Source organism: Phyllopteryx taeniolatus, chromosome 10 (genome assembly GCF_024500385.1).
Source record: "Phyllopteryx taeniolatus isolate TA_2022b chromosome 10, UOR_Ptae_1.2, whole genome shotgun sequence".
Taxonomy (NCBI): Eukaryota; Metazoa; Chordata; class Actinopteri; order Syngnathiformes; family Syngnathidae; genus Phyllopteryx; species Phyllopteryx taeniolatus.
In genome coordinates, this window is record NC_084511.1 from 24,160,472 (window position 1) to 24,185,517 (window position 25,046).

A 25,046-nucleotide genomic window follows, 5' to 3' on the forward strand; every position below is an offset into this window, starting at 1 on the left:
AAGCTGTTGATGCTTCCAGAGATCTACAGTAAGTGAACTAAAGAACATCACAATTATTAGTCGGGTGCATGTAAAATAGTTTTTGTATATTTACAACAACAAAAAAAGACAAGATACAGTACATTGAAACAGTCACAGCTTTTACAACAAATATCAGTTACGCTACACGCTGAGGTATCTTCTATTTCTTTGTTATGAAAGCTAGTTTAAAATGTATGACAACTTAAGCCAATTTGAAAAACATTGCTATTCTCAAACTGTGTCTTTTAAGAAAAGGTAGTGTGTTGTTCAAAGAAAAATAAAACTGAAAGGCAAAATGACTGGACCATATTGGAATGAACAAACCCAAGCAATGTCAATCAATATAAACATTAAATACTGCACGTAAAAGAAGACTATGTTCTTCTTTTCACCACCTAAGCAATACAGTACTTTTTTTCACAAAGTTACTGAACTTGTACAGGATTGTCCTGGAGTTGACTGATTTAAAGTTAAGGGTGTATTATTAGTATACCCTCTCTGTGGTTATTTAAGACTAAGACAAATAAAAGCAACTGAATGAAACATCATATGAAAACAGACAGACATGGATTCCCATGATTACGCATCAGTAATTTGCATACTGTGGTTCTTGGACATCAATTTGATAAAAAATAATAATAATAATAATAAACATTAAAAAATCCATTTAAAACAAAAAACTGGACTGTGTGGTAGTGTAAACAAATTCCAGTAAGTGAAGATCATACTCGGGTCTTTTAAGCACAGTTGATATAAATAACAGAAATATTCTGTAAAGGTTATTCGTGCAGTTGCTTCAAGGTCATTTCTTCTGGCTCAGATCATATCTGCTCCACTGAGTAAGGCGTTATTCATTCTAGTTTGAAAAAAAAAAAAAAAAAAAAAAAGTTCATTTCCACTGCTCCACATTGTCCATGTAGTCCTTCATGGTGCCGATCTCATCCATTTCCCACCAGTCTGGGAGCAGCCCATCAAAATCCACACTCTCATCTTCCTCAACTTTTTCTTGGGACTGAGTTACAAGCAAGTGATTTTCGATCACAGGGGGGGCTTGAGTGGGCTTTTGCTGGCGTCCTTGCTTTGTAGTAAGCCTGGTAAGCCTGCCGCGTAGCCGCCTCCTTTCCTGCTGCCGCCTCTCCCTGGCCTCCCTGCGCTCCCGCTGGCGTGCGAACTGGAAACGCTGCAGGAAGAGATCTCGAGCATATTCGTAGAGTTCCACGTCCCAGCGGTTGAGCTGACGGATTCGGCGCTGCGTCTCGGCGGGGACGTCCACGCCAGAGGCCCGCGTGCCATTGAGCTGCGTGAAGGGCGCAATGAAGGCCAAGCTGAAGGTGCGTTCGAACAGGTACTGAGTCTTGCGTTGGTATTCCGTCAAGCCGAAGAAGGCCATGCCACGCAGGTTCCGCTTAGCGCTCTCCAGGAGCACGGCCCAGCGCTCATCCACGCTCATGGCCGAGACGTTGTAGCAGCCCACCAGGCTGAGGTCGGCCAGCATGCGCGTCTGCCGGTTGTTGGCTAGATTGTAAGGGCAGTCGGTGAATTCCTGCAGGGAGCAGCCCGACCAGTCGTCGCCCAGGTAGCAGCTGGGCAGCTCGGACGACGTCGGCGAGCGCCCGTCGCACACGTGCAGGGAGGCCTTCCAGGTGGCACCGCGCTGGACGTGACGCCATTCACTCAGGTAGCGGGACACGGGGTCTCTCAGGATGGTAATGTAGTAATAATTCCTACTGGAGAGAGAATAAAGTCAAGCCTTAGCATCCATCCATATTCTCATTAGAGCCGTGGTGATCTGGAGTGATTTTTTCGCCTTATTAAAAAAAGTTTTTAAAAAAGTGTGTTTTGGGGAGGAGCTGGAAGGGATTAATGGCATTTCAATGGAGAACATGTATTTGATGTGTGTACATTGAGTGGTCACGGAAGATATTAAACTTGTAAATCAAGGTACCACTGTACTGAAATAGCATTAGACTCCTCCACCTACCTCTGCATGGTCTTGGGCACCTCCTGGGAGTCCATACGTGATGGGACACAGCGGGTCAGCTCTGTCCAATCGGCGTGGAGGCCGCAACTCCAGCCGGTGGAGAACCGGGAGAAGAGCCACGTCTCCTTCTTCCCCGGCCGATAGCAGGTGCACTTCTTCTGGCCGGCGTGGCACTCGCACGGCCTCTCCAGCTGGATATTCCGTACCAGGTGTCGGCCAAACGTGGTGCCGCCCGTCTTCTGGATATGCAGGAATACTATGACGTCGTCTCCCTTTATGTTAAAATCCACAGCGCGGTTCAGGTCTGCCTTGGTGAAGTTGAAACGCGGGATAAAGCGCACCAAGGCACCATCTTCTGCAATATACGGATCCCGTTTCTCTTGGATGTCACCGCCGTTCTGAGAACCCACAGCACCGGCCATGTGGAGCCAGGACCCCAGCTGGTGGAGCATCTGGCACTCGGTCCTGCTCGGACACACGTACTGGATCATGATGACGCCGAAGATCAACACCATGAGCAGGACCACCAGGAGTCTGTGGTGGCTGCTGGACTTGTCATCCATTTTTCCAGGGACGAGCAGACCAACCGGCCCCCGAAAAGCATGAGGATTTCTTTTGTTTTTTGTTTTTTAAACAAGTTACAGAAAGAGCTTTAGAACACAAAGCTGAGAAACATCAAGACAATGTCCACGAAAAAAATAACAAGGTTACAGAAAGAAGAAACAGAGCTCCGGTCTTGAATATCAGATTAGCTTCCTTAGCAATCGCAACAAGGTCACTTTGTTGTACGTTTCACACACTGTATTTTGTCCTGATCTTGATGTTGCATCGATTTATCCTCTGCACACTTAGTCGGATGGTGCCAATCTGCATATAACAGTCTAAAAAACACAGTTAATCGAGCTGAGTGACAGCTGCACATTAAACGGATCATCATTGTGCGAGGAGGCCCCAAATCAATTCCGCTTAGGGCTCCATAAAGGCTTGTGGACCCACTGGGACAGGCGACGACCACCACCACAAAACAATAACACGCAGCCGCTAGCGAGCTACATAGCTAACGCTCGCTAGCCTCTTCAGATAAAACAAGACATACTCGCATTCCTCACGGTATTGTAGCCAACATATACTACAGAATCGTCGTCGTTCATTTCTGCAGCGTTTGTTGTATCCGAAAGGGGGGTGGGAGGGTGGGGGGAAGACTTAGTGTTAGCCGTCATTTTAAAGGCTGGCGTCGACCACCACCGACCGATTCTTGACCTTTCTACCCGTCAGCCTTTGCGCCGATTTCGGCGTGAAATGACGTCCATACTCAGGTCCGTACTTTGTACAAATGAGTAAACACGGATAGGACCCTTTCACCGCCGAAATAGCTCAGTTGGGAGAGCGTTAGACTGAAGATCTAAAGGTCCCTGGTTCGATCCCGGGTTTCGGCATTTTGACAGTTCCACATCCTTCCTCGCTGACCGTTGTTGTTAAAAGATTATGCGTTTGCATTCCATCATTTATAATTCACGATGGAGTGCATTGGCGTTTTTGTATCAATGAAAACATAACCATTTTTTACCATTTTCCTTACGCAGCCCCCCTGGTGCCAAGGTATGAGAAAAATAAAATTCATTGATAATCTGTTCCCTCAATTTAGTAATCCGTTCCCTCAGTTTAGTAAACTGTACCCTCAGTTTATTAATCTGTACCCTCAGTTTAGTAATCTGTACCCTCAGTTTAGTAAACTGTACCCTCAATTTAGTACTGTGTTTAGGAAACACGCAGGCTAATTGTAGCCAGTCCTGCTAGTACTGCTATATAATGATCAACCCCCTCGAACTACAGCAATATTGCCTTTCAGTTGAAAAAATGGGATGTACGATATATCACGACATGACAATTTATACACAGAATTCACACGAGTAAGAATATAACATACAAATAGAATTTACTTCACTTGACAGATATACGTAGGTATACGGAGCCCCAGACATTTGCTAAACTGAGGGTACGGATTACTAAATTGAGGGTACAGTTTACTAGACTGAGGGAACGGATTACTAAATTGAGGGAACAGATTATCAATGAATTTTATTTTTCTCATACCTTGGCACCAGGGGGGCTCCGTAAATTTTTATTGCAAGCTTTATTAAAAAAATAAATCATGATTCAAATAATTTGTACACGATACAGTGCTGCCGTGAAAACGATGTAAACGCTCAATGACTGTCAGACATCAGTGACGTCAGAGCGTGGAATAGATGGAGGGGAATATACTCAAAGATCGTTGCTGTTAAAGATGATCCACGCCACCAAAATACGGAGAATATATAGGTCATTGTCTAGGAACACCATTAATGACGTTAGGGCAGAACGGTTATACGTAAATTCAAAATTAGTCATCTTTATTTACAGACCTGGAGTCAAGGCACCGAAAAACATGACACAATATAAAGCAAATATCATAATTATTTAAATGAATGAATGGATGAATGATTGAATCTTTACTTGAACATTGTTATTTTTTATTTATATAATTGCGACGGTGGTATTTGAGAGGTGAATAAAGACTGGTAAATCAACTGGGATTCTCTGTTCTGTAGGGCCGGGAAAATCGATCAGAGTGGGACACATGTTCCAGTTCCTGTCTCTGCAAATTGTAGTTGTGTAACAGTTTGAATGTTGGGTTTGAGCTCACGTAGTCTCGTCGGGTCGCCGCCCATGTTCGGAAACTTACCAAAGCGTCCCGAAGCCTTTAAAAAAAAAAAAAACTGTTAGCACGCGAACGTAAGCGAACGGAGAAATGTGCTGACTTTTTTTTTGCCGCATTTCCTCACACACCACCACCGGACATGGAGCTGGACCGGCGGCTGTTGCTGGCTCACTGCGCCGCTCACGCCCTCTCCATGGCGGCGGGTTTACTGGTGGTCGTTCCGATGGCTCTCAACGGCTCCGCGTTCAAAGGCCGCTGTGCGCTCTTCTCCAGCGGCTACTGGCGGACCGAGGAGCCGCAGCCCGGCGAGGGGGAAGCGGGGGCCGTCGCCCACCTGGTGGTGCAGCAGTGGGGCCCGCCGGCGGCCTGCCAGTTCGCCACTTTTGTGGGCATTTTCACGGTGCTGTACGGGGCCGCGCAGGGCTGGAGGTGCCTCTTCTACCTCCACGGACGACACGACGAGTAGGTGAAAATAAACAACACGCGTGGGCTCTTTGAAACGTGTTCCATGCGATAAGAGATTAGTTGATGGCACACTTCACTGACCTAAATATGTTGCCTGTGTTGTAGTAGCAGTGCAAGTGCGGAAAATGACTAAACAGACGTGGGTAGGGTAAGAGTACTTTTACTTTAGAGTAATATGACGCAAGTCAAAGTACCAAAAAATAAAAAATAATAAATTGAACTCCCAATATTTACTTGCGTGAGAGTGAAAAAGTACTCAGTGACAAAGCTACTCAAGTACTGAGTAACTGATTATGCATGAACGTCAAATAGACAAAAACACTAAATGGGAATGTGCAATTTAAAATATTGAAGAACAATATCACTTTGACTAAAACAATAATAAAATATTTGTAAAATAAATTTAGGGAAATTCAACAACAACGAAAAAATTGTCTTCAATGGTTTTTGCTCACATTTAAAGATTGTAACAGGCTCACCAAACAGAGGTTACATAGAAAACCACGTTTACTCAAATTTGAAGTGGAGTGCTGAAATGTGCATTTCTAGGCAGCCGCAGATGACAGCGAATGTAGCAAACGTATTTTCATTCGCAGAAGCGGCACTTCATCACAAAGCTGTGAACATTCATACTCATTCATCCAAGTCAGTGCATTCTTAGGGCAATGAATGGATAGCAACTGGACTGTACAGGTTGGCTTAGGCCCGCCACACACCAAGCGACACGGTGGAAACCAACTGAACTGTCGCCTCAGTGTGCAGGATTGGGCAACTAGTTTTATGAGTGTTTTGCTGCAATTACAAATGTCACGTGCCGGTGAATGGTAGTGTCGCAGAACTAACAGCCAATCACAAATTCACATGAGCTCACTCTGTTGCACTCTTTGTGACTGACCATGACAATTGTGCCATGTTTTTGTGGTTCAATAAAACAGTACTGTATATTGTACAACCCCCAATTCCAATGAATTTTATATTTAATGTTCAAACTGATAAACTTTATTGTTTTTAGCAAATAATCATTAACTTAGAATTTTATGGCTGCAACACGTTTACCACTGTGTTACATCACATTTTCTTTTAACAACATTCAATAAACGTTTGGGAACTGAGGACACGAATTGTTGAAGCTTTGTAAGTGGAATTATTTCCCATTCTTGCTTGATGTACAGCTTCAGCTGTTCAACAGTCCGGGGTCTCCGTTGTCGTATTTTACGCTTCATAATGCGCCACACATTTTCAATGGGAGACAGGTCAGGACTGCAGGCAGGCCAGTCTAGTACCCGCACTCTTTTACTACGAAGACACGCTGTTGTAACACATGCAGAATGTGGTTTGGCATTGTCTTGCTGAAATAAGCAGGGGCGTCCATGAAAAAGACGTTGCTTGGATGGCAGCATATGTTTCTCCAAAACCTGTATGTACCTTTCAGCATTAATGCAGATGTGTCAGTTGCCCATGCCATTGGCACTAACAGAGCCCCATCCCATCACAGATGCTGACTTTGGAACTTTGCGTCCATAACAGTCTGGATGGTGGTTTTCTTCTTTGGCCCGGAGGACACGACGTCCACAATTTCCAAAAACAATTTGAAATGTGGACCACAGAACACTTTTCCACTTTGCATCGGCCCATCTTAGAGGAGCTCGGGCCCAGAGAAGCCGGCGGTGTTTCTGGGTGTTGTTGATAAATGGCGTTTGCTTTGCATAGTAGAGTTTCAAGTTGCACTTAAGGATGTAGCGCCAAACTGTATTTACTGACATTGGTTTTCTGAAGTGTTCCTGAGCCCATGTGGTGATGTCCTTTACACATTGATGTCGGTTTTTGATGCAGTGCCGCCTAAGGGATCGAACGTCACAAGCATTCAATGTTGGTTTTCGGCCTTGCCTCTTCCATGCAGTGATTTCTCCAGATTTTTTGAACCTTTTGATGATATTATGGACCGTAGATGATGAAAGTCCTAAATTCCTTTCAATTGTACGTTGAGGAACATTGTCCTTAAACTGTTGGACGATTTTCTCACGCACTTGTTCACAAAGAGGTGAACCTCACCGCATCTTTGCTTGTGAATGACTGAGCGATTCAGGGAAGGTCCTTTTATACCCAAACATGGCACCCACCTGTTCCCAATTAGCCTGTTCACCTGTGGGATGTTCCAAACAGGTTTTTGATGAGCATTCCTCAACTTTCTCAGTCTTTTTTGCCACCTGTCCCAGCAACGTGTTGCTGCCATAAAATTCTAAGTTAATGATTATTTTCATCTTATTTAAAAACAGTGAGAAACCCAAATGCTTTCGACTACATACATTGTTTTTTTTCATTCTTTTTTGTTTTTATTAATTCAAATTTGGAAGGCTTTAAGAGATTTTTGGGGCCTCTTTAGTGAAATGTATTCGTCAGAAGAAGGGTACAAAAAATCAAAAGCATCAATGTCATATATATATGCATATTTATCCCTAGGACTCAAATAAATGCCCGTCAGATATCAAAACACTTTGGGTTGAATTAACGACACAGAGGGTAATTTAAAATTTTGATGAATGGGGACAAAAAGTGGGTTGCAGCAAAAATTTCACTTTTTTTCACCCAGGGCAATTGGGAAGGGGCTTGAGCACCACTTGGGGTCTATGTGTGCACGTGCCTGTTAAAGTCAAAGTTTAACGAGGGAAGAAAGCAATATTTTAACGTAATGTCTTTTTGCGCAGCACTTTGTTTTCGTCCTTCCTGACGGTGCTGCTGAGTGCGTGTATGCTCTTCCTGTCTGGCGGCGCTAGCGTCGTCTTGTCTTTGGGCCTCGCCTCCTGGTGTGACACGGTGACCGACAACGACACACAAACATTCAGGTGGGTCTTACGCTGTGACTTTTTATTATTATTGCTGTACACTAAAATTGAAAGTCATTCTCATTTTTAAATTTTTTAATTTTTTTTTATGTTCAGCTGTGCGACGTCCCAGTCGGTTCTGCTTTATCTGGACGTGGACACCTCGTCTTTCTACACTGAGCTCAGTCTGGCGCAGGTAGGAGTCTTCACTGACACAAAATGGTGGACCACAGCGGAGCATTTTGTTGCTCAAGATACATTATAGGATTTACTTGTGATTCTAAATAAAAGGTGGGGGACTTGAGTGGTTTGGTTGCCCAAATTTCTTTTTTCTTGTTCTTTGACCAAGCGTGAAAACCATTTGGCAGTTTATCGCCGCCGCTTATTCAAGATTTTTTTGTTTAAAAAAAAAAACAAAACAGCAATGCAATGATGATGGGCTTATGACAAGTAATGACTTGACTCCACTTGCTTATTTTAATTTAGTGTTTTTTGTGTCTTTTTCTTCTGTCACGATTCCTCTTGTTTAACTTAATTGCCACAAAACACTAAATATGACTAAAATGTTAGTAATGTCTTTCTCTGGGTGACTGTTGTTTAGTATGAAACAGACACGTTTTATTAATTATAATTCACTTAATTAATGTATTATTTAACTCAAATCATGCTTAATGATGTTTGCATGCTCCAATACTTACTGTGTACTGATTTATATAATAATATTTATGATCACTGAGTCGTGTCTTTGTACTCAGGCATCTCTGTGGTTTGTGACGCTCATGTGGTTGCTCCAGTCCACCCTGGCATTCATGCGCCTCTACCACTCGCACAACGGGCCGTGCCTCCTGCGGGAAAAGGAGCTTCTTCTGAGGGACGCCCCCTCCGAAGGCTCCCCCTCGACGACCCCGTATTCCCCAGAAAACCCCGCCATTATGGTCTAACGCCCTACGGAGGCGCTGATGGAAGCTGGCAGGTTTATTTTTGTACATATGCTCTTCTTCCTCTCAAATGTACGTGGTGTGTGAACACTCCCGTGAAATTGCATCGTAAGGTCCAGTTTGTATTAGTATACAATAACGCATTGTGACATTAATGTCAAAATGTAGCTCTGCATGTATTTACAGAATCACCTATCTGTGGTGCATTGTAGCATCAGTGTAAACAAACAAACAAATGTTTTAATGTGGAAACAAGAAATAGTGGGGCACCAACCACTCAGTAGCCCAGAAAACAAATACAGTACTGTTTTATGGCTTTATATACTTTTTTTTTTGGCTATACTATGCACATGCAGTACATAAAGCTAACAAAATACGGAATTCATTATAAAACGTAAAATCATCGACAGACGGACTCATTCTTTTTCCTCGTTACATTTGCCACTTGTTGCTAGGCTGGTTGTCGTTAGGCTCCATCATGCCTGCCCCGTTAAGCCAGTAAAAACATAGTTGTAAGTGATATTATTTGTATGAGACAAGTTTACGCTCACATGTTCATTTTGTAATTTAGTCATCGTGTTGTATTAAATACAACAATGCATATGCTTATATTGTTGCTGTCCAGCAAAAATCACATCTCCAAATCTCCCAAAAAAAATCCAGATTTTTTTTGTTTCACAAACAAAATGTATTTTGGTTGTTTTTCAGATTAAAAAAAAAATATATATAGATAATTATACTGCAAAAAGGAACTCATAAAATTCAGGAAAGAAATGCTGGACAGAAATATTTATTTGTAGAAATTAACACGCATGTTGATTTAGTAATTTAATCATTGCTCTGTATTGGATAAAAAATATATATATACTTATTTAAAAGAATGAAATACAGCACCATCAGCTGGATCTAAAGGGTCACTGTGCTATCTGCCCCAAATGCACTTGCCACTAATTGAAATTATTACATATATTTTATATATTTGAAATATATAGTCGCTGGCCAACAAAAAGCACAAATCCAAATTTTTAGTTTTTATTCTATAAAAACAACACAAATATTTGAGATCTGACAGTCTCCATTTATTTATTTTTTTGATTTTAAAAAAGCAAGCAATGCATGCTTTGTTGTTCGACAGCAATGATATATATTTTTTAATTATTAGCACGAATTCTGTGGCTCACATCATCCAGTAGTCACTAATCTATATTTCCTATAATTTAGGAACATAATCACAGAACCCTAAATTCCCACAGTTGGAACAGTTGTATAAAATATTATCAATATTACCAACAGTGTTTTTGTTTTTTGTTTTGTGTATGTTTGCTTGTCCTTTTACTCTGTAAATGCATGTCAGTGAAACCACTAGCTATGTGATAATGATGTTCATGTGTGTCCATTCTATGAAGTACACGTTTGTTTACTGAACAGTTTGCACTTTTTGCATCCTGGTGAGGGCGAAATCGTGTGGTTTGACATCTTGAGTGTTCAGATTTAGCACTGAGTAGCTTTTATTGTGGAGCATGTGACGTGGTGAGAGTGACTGAGACAGTGAAACAGTCTCACTGCGTGAGGATGAATGAACCCTCTCTCCCCCGTCATCTCTGTTTAGTCAAGTGACCAAAAAAGCACAACTGTTTGTGTCTCTGCTGGTGAAGATTTTTTTAAATTATGATGCTGTCGGTGTGGACGCAACAGATCAAACCTGTCCGTGCTGCAGAAGGGGCAACTTTGGTTAAGGTTTAACTAATGATGCAAAGTTGAACTTGTTGTAATGACACACAGACAGCGGAGCGAAAAATCTGAAGAAGGTTGCTGTCACTTTTTGTATAATGTAACATGGTAATTGATAACCAACGGCGTGTTCGTTCTACCTCTTGCTCTTGTGTTCCATAATATTTTTGCACCGTTATTGTCAAATAAAGAGCTTTTGTCTTTTTCGGATAAATGAGTCTGAACTTACTGATTTATCGAGAAAATACAGCTAAAATTGACATCTGTCATTTGTTTGTGCACCCCAAAAATGTGATGTTTGTGTATTAGAATTTTTCAAGATTTAATATAATTTTTTTTACAGTAACCAAAGAATCATCTAGGGTTCATTGTTTATGAAAGCCCCATTGGATTTAGTTTATTTCAATATTTTAGATACCACTAATTAATTAATAAATTAGAATATCTTGGAAAACAAATTTCAGTAGTTCAATTCAAAAATGCTATCTCATATTGATTCACTACACACAGTTAATTATTATTATTATAGCTGACAAATAATGAAAACTCCAAATTCACCATGACCAAACATTTGAATATTGCATAAGAAACAATCAAAGAGCGCAGAGAAACAGAACAAGCATGCAGTAAATAACAAAACATAAAATAAATGTAAAATAATCACAAAGATCAAATCATGTAGCTATATTTCAGGGTATCCCATATTTTTAACAGCTTTACAATTCGTAAAATAAGCAAAAAAAAACTATGTTTTATTAGGGGAGAAAATGCTGCCACGTATGTGAAATTTAGCTACTAAAATTATTAAATACACAACATACTGTAAAATAAAAGAGTTACTTTCTGGTCTTAGACGATTGTAACAACTTGGAATCCACTTTTGACAGGTAAGGTGTACTTACTTTTATTGTCGCACGATGGCAGCCTAATTTCGAAACAGTGTTAAATCTGCTCGAAAGGAAAACGTAGAAAAAGGCTGTTTGGCTCAGCCAATCAGAAGCCGGGGCTCCATATTGAACCTTTGTTTTGGTGTGAGGGCTACAACTTCATTTTTTTTAACCACAAAACTTAACACCAAAGCGATATAATTTCTACTCCTTTTTTTTTTTTTTTTTGTACCGGTAACGATGAAGCTAGCGGACATTAAGAAGCTTAAAGTGGCCGAGCTGCGTTCGAGGCTGAATCAATCCGGTTTGGACAGCAGGGGACTGAAGACAGATCTGGTGGAGCGGTTGTGGTCTTTACTGGATGACGGCGGCCAAAAAGGAAACGCACACGAGCAAGACGTTCAACGACAAGGTAATTTAAGCAATGGCGAAACCACAGTGACCCTCATTCGCTACTCCATTATCACGACAGAATTCTACAAAGTGTAGCGATATGCGGATCGATACTGAAATATCGATATCGCCGATACCAGATCTCGTTGGTCGAAAATCGATTCTCAAATCAAAATATCGATATTTGTGATACAGTTGATTGGTATTTCTTCACATTTGTTATTATGTATAATTGATACCACCTGGATAACTGCATAATGCGTAAGAGCACTGTGGTGCGCTGCGAGGTAGGTCAATCATTTATTCTCTAGACAATGGCGGCAGAGTGTAAATGGAGTCATGCGTGGCGGTATCTCAGCTCTACAAACAGCCAAACAGATTTGTGATGTTTGTGGGGAAACGGTAAGGAGTTTTGGCAAGCTTGAATTTTACTCAGGGTCGGAAATAAAATAGGTGAAATCAAATATCGCTAATATAGTGGACTGTTTAGTTCATTCATCGGTAAAATGAAAAGTACCTTTCGAACACGATTTGGATGCGCCGTTAATCATGTCATTGATGTTGCGTAGTTACAACATCCTGCATCAATGTCAACTGTGGACCATCTGTAATAAGTGTGGAATACATAAATAAATAGATTATAATAACATTATATTGCTTTAAGATGATTGTAGTTTACAAAATCAATGCAAACAAAGCACTTTTTTGTGTGTTGAGCTGTGTTTCCCTCCTCATAGTAAAGATGTTTTCAGGCCACAAGTCATGAATTTGTCAAACAATACCCCAGAAACGGGGAATAATATTTCTGTATCTGCATCATGGAATATTGCTTTTCTCGTAACTCTTGTTCACTAATTTGCAAGATTCAGCTTGACTTACATTGAGGACACTATATCGATAGTTTTCCCGTGATGTCACAAGATCCTGGCGAAGTACTACATGAAGAGCTTCCACTCAAGAAAGTATTTCCAAACACAGTCAATTTCCTCTTCTTGCACCTTACTTCCAGTGCCAGCCTCTTCCCTGGCAGTGCCAGCCAGTACCAGCCAGACCCGGGACATGGTTGTGGAACTTGTGGCCTCCTCTTCCTCCCTACTTCGGTCCTCTTCCCCGGCGGAGCCAGTCTGTATCAACCCGGCAGACCGGACCCGAGAGTTCTCCGACTCCGCCACCCAGACGGAGGCTGGAGACGTCTCTGGGTGTCTGTTACCCGATGCTGGTGAATGTCAAGCAGAGAAGAACGAGCTGGAGCAGCCGGCGGCGGAGGAGGAGCGAGGTCGAGCATTCTACGAGTTCAAAGAGGAGATACGATATAAAAGGTAATGGAGGGGACGAACATTACTCGTGGAGCTGTCAATATGTGATTTAAAAAAAATAAAATAAAGTACAGGGTGGCCGCTACACTGTGAACTAGTGGTTAGCATGACTGTCATGTAGTGCTGAGGTTCTGGGTTTGAATCTTGAAAATGTCTTTTTACAAGGTGAGCGCTAATAAACATGTTTTTATTGTGCACCAGAGCCAAACCACCACAAGCTCCGGAGAGAGAGGAGACAGAAGAAGAAGATGGAGACACAATCAAACTGAATTCATGTGAATATTTGAACACATTGTTAACCTCATTTATGATAACATTACCTAATTTATACTTTCCTGTTTTCACTTAGACGACAGTCACCTGCACTTCCAGGTGGACTCGGACGGCGCCTGCGGCCAACCACGATTCTGGGACAGATTTCCCCTGCTGTGGTCCGGAGGCAGGCTCACCCACGGGGTGTCACAAGGCAGGGTGGGCTTCGAGGTGAGGCTAGAGAAGAGATTGTCGAGCTCTCAGCCGGACGGCCTGGAAAACGAACAGTCCGACGGGGTGCGCGTAGGCTGGTCCACGGCTCAAACGTCCCTGCTGCTGGGTAAGCTTCTAAATTTTGTGGACTTCAGAGGGGAAATTACATGCTGTTTGTTCAAATCTTTTTTTTTTTCGACTTTCAGGTGAAAAAGAGTTTTCTTTCGCATATGATGGACGTGCTACAAAGGTGACATGTGGAAGAGAAGAAGAATTTGGGGAGCCATTTTGTGAAGGAGACATCATCGGCTGTTATGCCGTGAGTGACGTCCTTGAAATTTATGTGGGGTACACTGGGGCTGCACTTTATATTTTATGAGCATCGTTATGGCACAATAGTCACATCACTGCGATGTTGGTGTATTGCATTCTTGTGCAGTGAATCTTCTTTTCTTTTCCCACAGTCTTTCTCCACGGACGGCGGCGTTCAGCTCTCCTTCCACAAAAATGGCCGTTTTCTAGGCGTGGCCTTTTCTCTGGAGGCGTCTGAGCTTGGAGGCCGTGCTCTGTTCCCTCACGTGCTCTGTAAGAGTTGTGCGGTTCGCTTCCTCTTGGACCCCACGACTCCTCCCTGGTACCCCCTTCCTCCGGGCTTCACCCCACTGCCAGCGCTCCCTGCTAGGCTGAGACTTCGCAACACGTCTGAGCCGAGCTCCAGAGCGCAGAGTGAGGTGAGTTTCTGGCAGTGGATCACAGGAAAGCTTCTATCCCCTGCGAATAGCAAGGGATTATGGTACTTGCGGGTTTTGTGCTATTTGTGTAACACTCAAAAATGTCACAAGGTGGCGCCAAAGCCCTGATTAATAGGAAAGTAGTAATTGCGTCAAGGAAGTGTGTTGAAGAAATATATCTCGACTGAGAGATTAACATCTTGATGTGTTGTGGAGGAGCCAAGTTTAGCCTGGTTATTAGTGGAAGGTTACAGACAGTCTTCGCCACATGTATACTGGATATAAAAAGTGTACACACCCCTGCGCCAATGAGAGGAATTTGTGATATTTCAAAAATGAGACAAGATAAATCATCTTAAAACTTTTTTCACCATTAATTTGACTGATACTCTTGTTTCCTTTCAACTGAAAAAACGGAATCTTTTCAAGAGGAAGTAAAGTAACAGATAGCTTTGTTGCACAAGTAGTAGGCTCCTTTTTTTCTACTCATTTGAGTTGTACGAGTCATATTAATGGTGGAAAAAGTTTTTAAATGATCTTGGTCTCATTTTTTTTTATATCACACAAATGTGTCATTTCAACAGGGGTGGGTAAACTTTTCATAGCCACTGTACACATGCAATCTTGGTGTATTTTTTCAAACCAGTAATGTAAGATGTTTGAAATGATATTGAAATATATAAGGATTGTAGTTAGTATTGTAGTATTCGTACTGGCAATGCAAAAACCCCAAAAATCATCATCAATTGCATTTTTTTCGCTATTTGCTGCAGAGCTTGGTCCCTTGTCCCTGTGAATAGCGGGCGTTTACTTTATTTCCATCTGTGTCCATAGATGTTGTTGATGGTGGGTCTCCCCGGTTCCGGTAAGAGCCACTGGGCCAGAGCTCACATACAGCAGCATTCGGAGAAAAACTACAAGCTGCTGGGCACCGAGGAGCTGCTCTCATGCATGATGGTCAGTCCAAAAACATCACGTCGCTCCCGTAGTCTCATTGAAGTCACTCAAGCGTTTGTGATTTCGTTTTTTTAGAGCGGGGGTGCGAGGGAGCGCCGACTGCAGCAGGCCGCCCATTGTCTGACTGAGTTAATCAAAATGGCTGCTCACACGCCAGGCAACTACATTTTGGACCAGGTAACATTTCACTTGGAAAAAATACTGGGATTGAACTCCTTAAATACGTACGAGTATCAGCTTGCACTCAATGTCTGAGGAAACAAATGAAAAGAATGTTTTTTTTATTTTTCTACTAATTATAAAATATTGAAATAAGTATACTGCATATTTTAAGCATATTTGGAATTAATTAATGTACTTTAACCTATTTTATATCTTCTAGTACAGTTTTTATTACTAGTCTTTACTTTCATTTTACGGTATTCTAACTTATTTGTGCCCAAATAATATCACAATGTTATATTTATTTTGGAATATCACAATACTCCTGTTCTTTTTTTTTTTTTCCCCCCCCCTCCTCAGTGCAACATCCTCTTCTCTGCGCAGCGTTACAAGCTGCAGCTGTTCTGCGGCTTCGGGCGACGTGTGGCGGTGGTGCTTTTCCCCTCGGCGGACGAGTGGAAAAGACGTCTGTCAGAGCGCCAAAAGGACGGCGAGAGCATTCCCGAGACAGCCTTGCTCAAACTCCAAGGTGGGACTCAAATCGCGGCAGTCTTGACTAGACGACTTCCGTAATGTGACCATTCCTTACTTCTTTTCAGTCAGCTGCAGTCTACCCGAGCAGCTCGCCGGTGTTTTGGACGAGCTCCACTACGTGGAGCTGGAGCAGGAAGCAGCGCTGGCGCTACTGCGGGAGTACAAAGACAAGGCCCGACGACTGCTGCCGCCTGTTACCCAACCGGAGAAACTGAAGAAATATCAGCGGAAGAAAAGACCTCACCCACATGGGCCTCCTCCACCACCTCACTGGACCAGGGGAAGCGGGTTGAACAGTACGTATAAGAAATTACACAATGATGCTTGAGATTCAGTGGGAGGAAAAAGTATATGAAACCTTTGGAATTTCTTACATTTCTCCATATATTGGTCATAAAATGTGGTCTGATCTAAATCACAAGGATAAACGAACAGTCTGGTTAAAATAACAACACAATTATATTGAATACAGCAAACATTCACAAGAAAGGGAGGAAACAAGTAAATTAAGTTGCAGATCAGACGTGCACAACGATGAGGGTGAATTTTGGACCATTCCGCTTTACAAACTGGTGGAGTTCAGCAAGTATCTTGGGATGTCTGGTGTGAATAGCTCTCTTGAGGTCATGCCACAGCATCTCGATAGGGTTGAGGTCAGGACTATATATATATATATATATATATATATATATATATATATAACTTGTATAAAGCAGGAAAAGGTTATGAAAGTATCTCTAAAAGACTTGATGTTCATCAGTCCAGTTAGCCAAATTGTCTGTTAAAGGAGGACGTTCAGCACTGCTGCTTCTCTTCCAAGGAGTGGCCTTCCTGTAAAGATGACTGCAAGAGCACAGCGCAGTATTATACAAATGTATAATTTTAGTCGTAATTCATACCAGAAAGAAAGAAATCAAAACAATATATCAAGTCTGAATTAGGTTTTCAGGTAAATCATAATTCTTCAAAGACATTTTAGGGAGAATGGACCTTAGTACTTTTTTCCAGTGAGCGATTAATGATGTAAAATGTTTCTTTTCCTTTTCTTCAGGCTGGAATAACATGCAGTCTTGGAGCCAGCATGTACGTACAGATTATTTTAACATGGCCAGATTTAAGAGTATGCAGTCAGAACTGATTATACTGTATGCCGTTTTACGTTTCAGTGGAATGTGCCATATCATGACCAAGCTGTGTATTACTGCGGCGGCTACGAGGCCTACTGATGAAGAAATGGACATGACAGGATAGCTAAGGGGATTTTTCAACAATTGCTGCTTTCAACAATCGAACCACATTTAAGAACAAAACTGCCCTTTTTCAAAAGTTTCTATTCAAAATATTTTACTGTACAATGTGGAATCATAGTTTCAGTGCTTCTAAACAAGTTCAGACTATTAAAATCACAACATTTCAGGCTTCACAATCTGGAAAAGCAACACGGCTCCCTTGGCAGAAGGACACAGCTCCGACCACAGTGGACTGCTTCTGTCCAGCTGCAATGTCTCCTGTTTGAAACGTTCAAACATTTTTAAATATGCATTTTTTTGCACTTTTTATTTTTTTAAAGTAAGACTTTCTCACCGCTCGACTGAGGAACACTATGTCCGTAGACTCGTCGGCCTCTGCTCCTCCTTTCCAGTACAACTCTCGGACTTCATCAGATGACAGTGAACAACTGAGGAGAGAAAGACAAATGATAGATGGTTTCACTGATTTTAGGGATGTCCAGATCACATTTTTTCGCACCCGAGTCAAGAGTCTTAGATTTTAAGAATCTGGTGATACCTTGTCCCAATCTGATACCTCGACAATCCATTAAGGAAAAAAGAGCATACATCCAAATTTTCTGGTTTCAGTGAAACCTCGATAAAACTGACTCTGATATAACAGTCAAACGGACAGTCAGGACCGAACAATGTGTTCAAAAAATTTTTTTTCCATTTGTCACTTGCACTGCAGTTGAAAAAGTCTCCCAGTTCCAGAATTGGTCACTGTTGTTTACTAGCGCTGTGGGGCAATGCAGGCAGAGAATGGGATTGACTCATTTCCAGGTCACAGAGATCCAATTCCAAAAGACGTGGCTCTGTGGCAGCCATGTTGAATGTGGAACATTAATGTGGCGGCGGCCATGGTGATGAGATGGTTATTCAGTCCCCTCCAAAAGTATTAGAACGGCAAGGTCAATTCCTTGGTTTTTGTTGTATACTGAAGACATTTGTGTTTCAGATCAAAAGATGAATGAGACAAAAAGTTCAGAATCCCAGCTTTTATTTCATGGTATTTACATCTAGAGCACCTTTTGTTTGAAGCCACCCACTTTTCAAGTGAGCAAAAGTATTAGAACATGTGACTGATGGGTGTTTCTAGTTGCTCGGGTGGTGCCTTTTAGATTGACTGCCTAAACATTAGATACTCCATACTTTGGCCGTTCCAGTACTTTTGGAGAGAACTATACATACGTGTGTGTGTGTGTGTATATATGGGTAATTCTACCAAAATCAGTATCTTCTTTTGTTTTTATAGCTTTAAACTTGATAATGCAGTGCATATATTGAACTACTCAAAATGTGTATTGGCCCAACTTAGGCAACTTAATTGTTCATGTCATTGTTTTTTGTACTGAAACTCCTCATTTGAGTAATGGGACTTAAAGTAACAGGAATGGGTTTTTAAAATAATATTTGCAAATACATGAACTATAGCCACATGACCTTTATGCTAATAGAATGATAACACTAATTACATTACAGATCAATGTGCAGGACCCTTAATATTTTCATGTAATTGTATGGTGAATTTATAAATTTTATTTCCTGGGACACAAATCGCACCAATTCGATGGAATGGGCCATAAGCTTGGGGGAAATCGCTCTGTTTGAGCGCATGGTAAATAATACATTTACATGGTTATTAGTTTGGCGAGTCTTAAATGTAGGCTGTAATGACAGTCTAGGCATAGTTAGTGGTATACGTTGCTTGCTCATCTACAAACGACACTATTGATTTATAACCTCGTTAAATGCAACCACTGTGCAACAAACCTGCTCGTCAAAAAATCATTCGCACTTGTTCAACTTCTATTTGAAGTTTAAGTAGTTTGAATGCGTCACAATTGCTAACCCGTGTGTCACTCTCTCAACTCTTTGATGTAGCCGTTTAGCGAGGCGGCTTTATATCCGGCTTTGCAGACTTATCATCTTTCGACTTGCCCTGGGTGTCTCCTGTCCGTGTAAGCAAAACGTTTTCACAGCTCTCCTAGTTCTTAGAAAAAGTCTTTCACGCTCATTTTCTTCAAAAAAGGTGCCGCTCACTAATCGCTCTGGCTCTGAGTGCAGGAGAGCATGCAGACTGTGTAGCTCTGTTATTGTCACTCTTACTATACCGGTACTAAAAACAAAAAATGAAATCTCACATTGTGTAATATGAAATTAACCTACTACTGTTCCATTTGGTAAGCTTTTTGTACCTGTTATTTTTTTCACTTTATGAGCTTTACAATTTCAGAAAATAAATAAAACTGATCTTTTTCGCCCGATCAGCTGAAAATCGTGATGGGATCGGGGTATCCCTAATTAATATCATTATCATTATATCTTAATGCATGAGATGTTTCTGCATAGTGTTCGGTGATATGGCCAAAATTTAAATCCCAATATAGGTACTTTAATATCCTGATAACGATAAAAGCCCAATAGTCATTTTCCCCCCCTTAAAATTACATGAAATTCACGGCACTCTTTTAAGCTCTTCATAAATTTTATAATGGGGAAAAAAAACTAATGTATAAAAGATCAATAAAATAAATATCCAGTAGAAAAATCTGAATGTTCACAGTTGTGTACATTGTAATGTACAATGTTTTTTTTTTTGTTTTGTTTTTTTATATCCATGCTCCTCCACCAGTGCCATAAACGAACATTTATGGATGATATAATAGCATTTCTGTAGTTATACTAAACATATTTCATACAGTGTTAGCGTAGCGTGTTGAAAATCACCCATCACACAAGAACTCAGGACCTCTTACCTTGGGCCGCATATGAGGGTAGTCGTAATCTTACGAGAATAAAGTTATATTTTTCCAAGTCGTTATATTATTTCCTTGTCAGACAATTATGACATCCCGGTTCCCTCGAATAAGAGTATACCTGATGTAGAATTCAGCACTTGGTCTTCCGGCACTCGTGTGATTCAAGGCCACGCCCATCAGCAGTGGCTCACCGAGGGAACTCAGAGGAACGTTTACCTAGAGACAAATGCTTGTGATTAAAATAATGTTACACAATTAGGGCTGCACGATATTAGGAAGATATGCGATACGGGTGTTGAATATTCCAATATCGATGTTATTGCGATATTTAACAGGCCCGGAAATAAATATTTTATTATCTAATGGAATAAAAGTCACAAGCAAAACAATGTGACAATTATTTTGCTCATGTTGCCTGTTTCTTAACAGGAATTAAACTCGCTTGTCACTATTTTTTATTATTATTATTTTTAAATTGTCACTCGAGGGGTCGGACAACTCGCTAAATAGAACAACCAAATTGCCTCTACAAGCCAGTCAAAGTCCCACAGTTTTGGACTACAAAAAAAAAAAAAAAAAAGACCCACTTCGTCTCTAATCTCAGCGCAAACAGACGAGAAAAGCTCAGCGATGACGGCCTCCGAACTCTTCTGCAGGAGGTTCATGTCGATTTTTGCCTCACCAAGACGCTCGCACACAACCTGTGGATGACCAAAATGGCATCATGACCACAACACTGCAAAAACTGGGCTTAAAAAAAACACTCATACAATGAGGACTATACAGTTTTCCCACACACATTGCATTTTTTTAGGCGATCTTTTAACTGTACAGTGTGCCGTAATGCCTTAGCATATGTGGGAGGAGAGCAGCGGATGCCGTTGCACTTTTCAGCCATTTAATGCATGCCGGTAAAACAAAAACACATTGAGCACATTCACTCATGAGCTGCTGTTGGCCACGACTCACACCCAGCCATTCACACGCTGACTCACCAACATCACCAGACCCCGCCTCCCAAAGGCACATGCACGTACACATACATATATTACTTTCTATACATTTTATGCTTGCGATTTGTTTTTTTGTGTTCCAATAAATTAACAATGCTTAAGTGTTTCAGTAGGTTTGTGTGTTTTAAGCATCTGTGACCATCTTAAAAAGAATAGTTTTAACCCCCACACACAAATGTATTAGCACACTTTTTCACTTATTGTTCTCCAGTAAGATGCAAAGCATCCTTTCTTCAAGCTGTTTGTCACTCCAGTTGACTGACATAAAACAAAAGAAAACACTAAATTAAACATTGAACTTTGAAACACAAAAAAATGTTAACCGAAACCATATAATTCAGTTGCAGTTTTTCAGCTGCAGGGACAGGGAGACTGGTTGCTATCGAAGAAAAGACGAATGCAGCCAAGTACAGGGATATCCTGGACAAAAACCTTCTCCAGAGTGCTCAGAACCTCAGAATGGGCCGAAGGTTCACCTACAAAAAAGACAATGACCCTAAGCGCACAGCTAAAATACCGGAGTGGCTTCAGAACAACTCCGTGATTGTTTTTGAATGGCGCAGCCAGAGCCCCGACTTAAACCCAATTGAGCATCTCTGGAAAGACCTGAAAATGGCTGCCCACCAACCTTCACCATCCAACCTGACAGAATTGGAGAGGATCTGCAAGGAGGAATGAATGACAGAGGATCCCCAAATCTAGGAGTAAAAAACTTGTTGCATCATTCCCAAAAAAGACTCATGGCTATATTAGCTCAAAAGGGTGCTTCTACTAAATACTTATGGCTGTGTGATATTTCTGGTTTTCTTTTTTTAATAAAACTGCAAAAATTTCAACAATAACATTTTTTTCTGTCAATATGGGGTACTGTGTGTACATTAATATGAAAAAAAATAAATTCAATTATTTTAGCAAATGGTTGCAATATAAAAAAGTGAAAAATTTAAGGGGGTCTGAATACTTTCCATACCCACTGTATAATGTGAAACACCATAGACTGTCTAACAGAAATTAGCATAGATGTTACAATAATTCTAAACCTTAAAACTACTTTAACACACAGAGCAGCAATGCATACAAACAGCAGACAAAAATACTCATAGGCAGTATTCTCTTTGCTGTATGGACAAAAATTACTGGAGCTTTGTTGAGAACCTTCTCCGCCTCTTCTTCTTGCACGCTATAGTAGGGCAAGACTGTATTTTGCATTGGTTTAAGATCGTTATTCTAGGTTCAATTTGAATTTTGGCAGTGGAAATGCTTCAAGTGCTGTCACCTTGGGTTCTGGGTGCCCGCCGGGAATGTCCAGCTTCCCGCCTGCCTCTGCAACCTCCTGGCTCCTCCTGATGAACACCACCTGTCCGTCACCTGTACACACGATGGCGCCCACTCCTAAAGGCTGGGCCAACAGCGCCTGGCTACTGCCCAATTCGGCCTCCCCACGTCTGCGGAGCTCCGTCGCTCGGGACGACCAGTTGGTGCCGAGGTAGTCCTTGTAAGTAGTGAGGCCTACCCTCAGAGTGAGCAGCGGCGTGGTGTCCTTGTCATCAGTTGTTTGGCTATCAATGGAGTCCAGGTTTTGGAATGACACAGTGCAGGCTGAAGGTTGAGTGGCAGGCGATGCCGCGTGGAAAGAGTGCAGCCGAAATTTGGCGCCGTTGAAAAGCCAAGGCTCCTTTGCCACTCGCGCCGTCCAAACCTCCTCGATGTGACGTTGGAGAGCTACGTCAGTCTGGCGGTTATACCTGCATGGTAATTTGTTTTATTTATTTTGTAAGATCACATCATACCTTTACAACCTAAATTCTAATTTTCGTACCATGAATAACGTCAGCGTTTTTCCGTCCTCTGACTGCTTGGTCAGAACAAAACTTGTTACAGCCAACTTTGACTGGCAGAACACATCTGTAGTCATATCTAGAGTATGTTGTGGCCACAAATTTTTTTCTCCCATGTCTTGTCAGTGGTTCCTAACACTTCCAACTTCGATGAAGTTGTGATTGGTGACCCTACCTTTCAGACAGCTCCACCTGCACTTGGGACTGCCGCAGGCCTCGCCAGACTGCACAGTGCAGCAACAAAGAAACCTCGGGGTCCATCATCCAGCTCTTCTTGTCCACCTTTCTCCTGAGGGACAGTGACATACGGCAGGGATGCCCAGTCTTTTTCCACTGACGGTCACGTACAGAAAAATGGAAGAAAAAGAAGCCACATTGTTTAAAAAACAAAAAATAATAAATAAAAATTCTTACATTAAAAATAACCGATAAGGCCGATAAAATCGGTGTAAAGTCCAACATTTGTTATCCGAAAACACCATCCATAAAGAACACAAAATGTGAGAAAGTTCGGCTTCAAACAATCATGCATGTAATCGAACCGTAGTCATGCTGGTTGGTGTAGCATACACAGGAAGTCAGCTATTCCGTTCTCCGGGTTTGGTCACGCGACGTTCCACATAGCGTTTTGCAATGGCCAATACAGGTACACTTTCTCTAAGCTGCTAGAAATAAGATTCCTAATGACCAATTTTATTTATTGTATTTTATTTTATTATGATGGTTACCATTTTTAATGTCTGACTGATAAGAGACACTATGGTTGTCCGTTGTACAGTTGATGTGCAGTACTCTGATCCTTTTACGACTTTGAAAGCTGTTGGCTGAGTGAGACTGATGTGAGAGCAGCTCCTCAAAAATATGCCATTCTTGGCTAAATATTCTCTTATTCTCCATTCATCCGAATGCAGCTGCAACATCTTAACACTGGCTGCTAATTTGTCAAGTTTGGCCAAAACACGTCTAGCACGGATTGTTATGTAGAAAAAAAGATAGATGGTACAAAGACCACATTTATGGGCATCAAAGCACATTTTATCAGTGTCTCGTATTATATCATTTTAAGAGGGACATTAGCAAAGATAAAAAGAGATTTTAGGTGTGAAATTTTTGTTAAAACTTTCATAACTTTCTTTATCCTATTTTCAAAAGACTGGTATCAATGGAAAGTTTGATAAACCGAAACATATAAATACGGTGTGAACCATTTCTAATTAGGTACGTAATTACAGTTTCTATGAGAAACTGTGGTTAAATGCACGCTTGTGTGTACATAATGTACCGTTGATAAAATACATGAAATTAGTGTTCCGTCATAGCGGGTCACAGTAACGCCACAACAGACCCGGCCAAATGTTTGTCCATAAAGTGTCGACCAATTTACTTAATATTTGGTAGAAACACAGAAAAGTATCCAATAAATTCCATGATATGCATTTGGAAAAAACCGGGTTACTCACACAAATGTTTTTGACGGTGGGGTCGACTCTAAATTCGTGAAATGTTGTCTTGTCAGAGTCTTATAACGCATAAAATTGCTCTTCAGAGTAATCGTACTTAAAACTAGGACATTTGTTATTCGTCATCATTAATGCTGTGTATTGATAAAGGTTAAAAAATAATAAAAAAAAAAAAAAAACGCTAAAGCAGTGAAATTAATTAGTGTGGCCCGTTGAGTGACCACTTTCGAAAGCCATTCAGCGGCGGATATGCACATACCTATTTGCGTTGTCTTATGCTGGCAAACAATGTTACTCAACAGAAAAATAATACAGTTCCCTTACAAACAGTAAGAGACGAGTGCATTATTTGGCAAACTAGCGTTTAACGACAGTCGTAACGGATTTACGGCTGTTTGTCCAACTAACAAACCTCCGCCTAAAGTAATACCATTGGCTGACAGAAGTCACGTGTTTCAAGACCAACGGAACCCCCCCCCCCCCAACCCCTCAAAAAAAAAAACGATGTTATTAGCAATTGTTAACACCACCAAAGTGATAAATGTAGACTTTGCTATTGTAGTGTTTTCTTTTATAAATATATCCTGCAGCAAGTTAA

General features: G+C 41.3%; 4 protein-coding genes and 1 non-coding gene across 9 annotated transcripts; 3 read left to right on the top strand and 2 right to left on the bottom strand.

The window, feature by feature from the left end:
* Window positions 1–65: 65 nt before the first annotated feature.
* hs6st2 (heparan sulfate 6-O-sulfotransferase 2) lies at window positions 66–3,534 on the bottom strand. Of its 2 annotated transcripts, none has more exons than XM_061788002.1 (2): window positions 2,003–3,534; window positions 66–1,745 (listed from the first exon to the last, which is right to left on the bottom strand). In XM_061788002.1, exons 1-2 carry the CDS (start codon window positions 2,563–2,565, stop codon window positions 911–913), a joined length of 1,398 nt encoding a protein of 465 aa, XP_061643986.1. In that variant the 5' UTR covers window positions 2,566–3,534; the 3' UTR covers window positions 66–910. The 2 variants fall into 2 exon arrangements, with proteins under 2 accessions (XP_061643986.1, XP_061643985.1); XM_061788001.1 differs by having other exon boundaries at window positions 66–1,748; window positions 2,003–3,533.
* trnaf-gaa (transfer RNA phenylalanine (anticodon GAA)) lies at window positions 3,366–3,438 on the top strand. The gene has a single exon. It is a non-coding gene; the product is annotated as a tRNA-Phe (tRNA).
* A 1,125-nt stretch (window positions 3,535–4,659) lies between the features above and the next one.
* zgc:153018 (Transmembrane protein 179-like) lies at window positions 4,660–10,873 on the top strand. The gene is made up of 4 exons (XM_061787629.1): window positions 4,660–5,165; window positions 7,874–8,011; window positions 8,108–8,186; window positions 8,746–10,873. The coding sequence occupies exons 1-4, from the start codon at window positions 4,843–4,845 to the stop codon at window positions 8,929–8,931; spliced, it is 726 nt and encodes a 241-aa protein (XP_061643613.1). The 5' UTR covers window positions 4,660–4,842; the 3' UTR covers window positions 8,932–10,873.
* Window positions 10,874–11,153: 280 nt separating this feature from the next.
* si:ch211-107m4.1 (heterogeneous nuclear ribonucleoprotein U-like protein 2) lies at window positions 11,154–17,520 on the top strand. 2 transcript variants are annotated; one of them, XM_061787625.1, is made up of 12 exons: window positions 11,158–11,958; window positions 12,949–13,258; window positions 13,457–13,530; window positions 13,605–13,847; window positions 13,927–14,039; window positions 14,185–14,451; window positions 15,286–15,408; window positions 15,484–15,585; window positions 15,931–16,099; window positions 16,170–16,400; window positions 17,156–17,187; window positions 17,271–17,520. In XM_061787625.1, exons 1-12 carry the CDS (start codon window positions 11,787–11,789, stop codon window positions 17,328–17,330), a joined length of 1,896 nt encoding a protein of 631 aa, XP_061643609.1. In that variant the 5' UTR covers window positions 11,158–11,786; the 3' UTR covers window positions 17,331–17,520. The 2 variants fall into 2 exon arrangements, with proteins under 2 accessions (XP_061643608.1, XP_061643609.1); XM_061787624.1 differs by having other exon boundaries at window positions 11,154–11,958; window positions 17,156–17,520.
* nudt22 (nudix (nucleoside diphosphate linked moiety X)-type motif 22) lies at window positions 16,435–24,865 on the bottom strand. 3 transcript variants are annotated; one of them, XM_061787628.1, is made up of 7 exons: window positions 24,708–24,865; window positions 23,164–23,321; window positions 22,427–22,895; window positions 20,725–20,838; window positions 20,256–20,353; window positions 17,689–17,782; window positions 16,435–16,947 (listed from the first exon to the last, which is right to left on the bottom strand). In XM_061787628.1, exons 2-7 carry the CDS (start codon window positions 23,292–23,294, stop codon window positions 16,900–16,902), a joined length of 954 nt encoding a protein of 317 aa, XP_061643612.1. In that variant the 5' UTR covers window positions 23,295–23,321; window positions 24,708–24,865; the 3' UTR covers window positions 16,435–16,899. The 3 variants fall into 3 exon arrangements, with proteins under 3 accessions (XP_061643612.1, XP_061643610.1, XP_061643611.1); XM_061787626.1 differs by having other exon boundaries at window positions 16,435–17,612; XM_061787627.1 differs by lacking the exon at window positions 24,708–24,865 and adding an exon at window positions 24,449–24,640 and having other exon boundaries at window positions 16,435–17,612.
* Window positions 24,866–25,046: the final 181 nt, after the last annotated feature.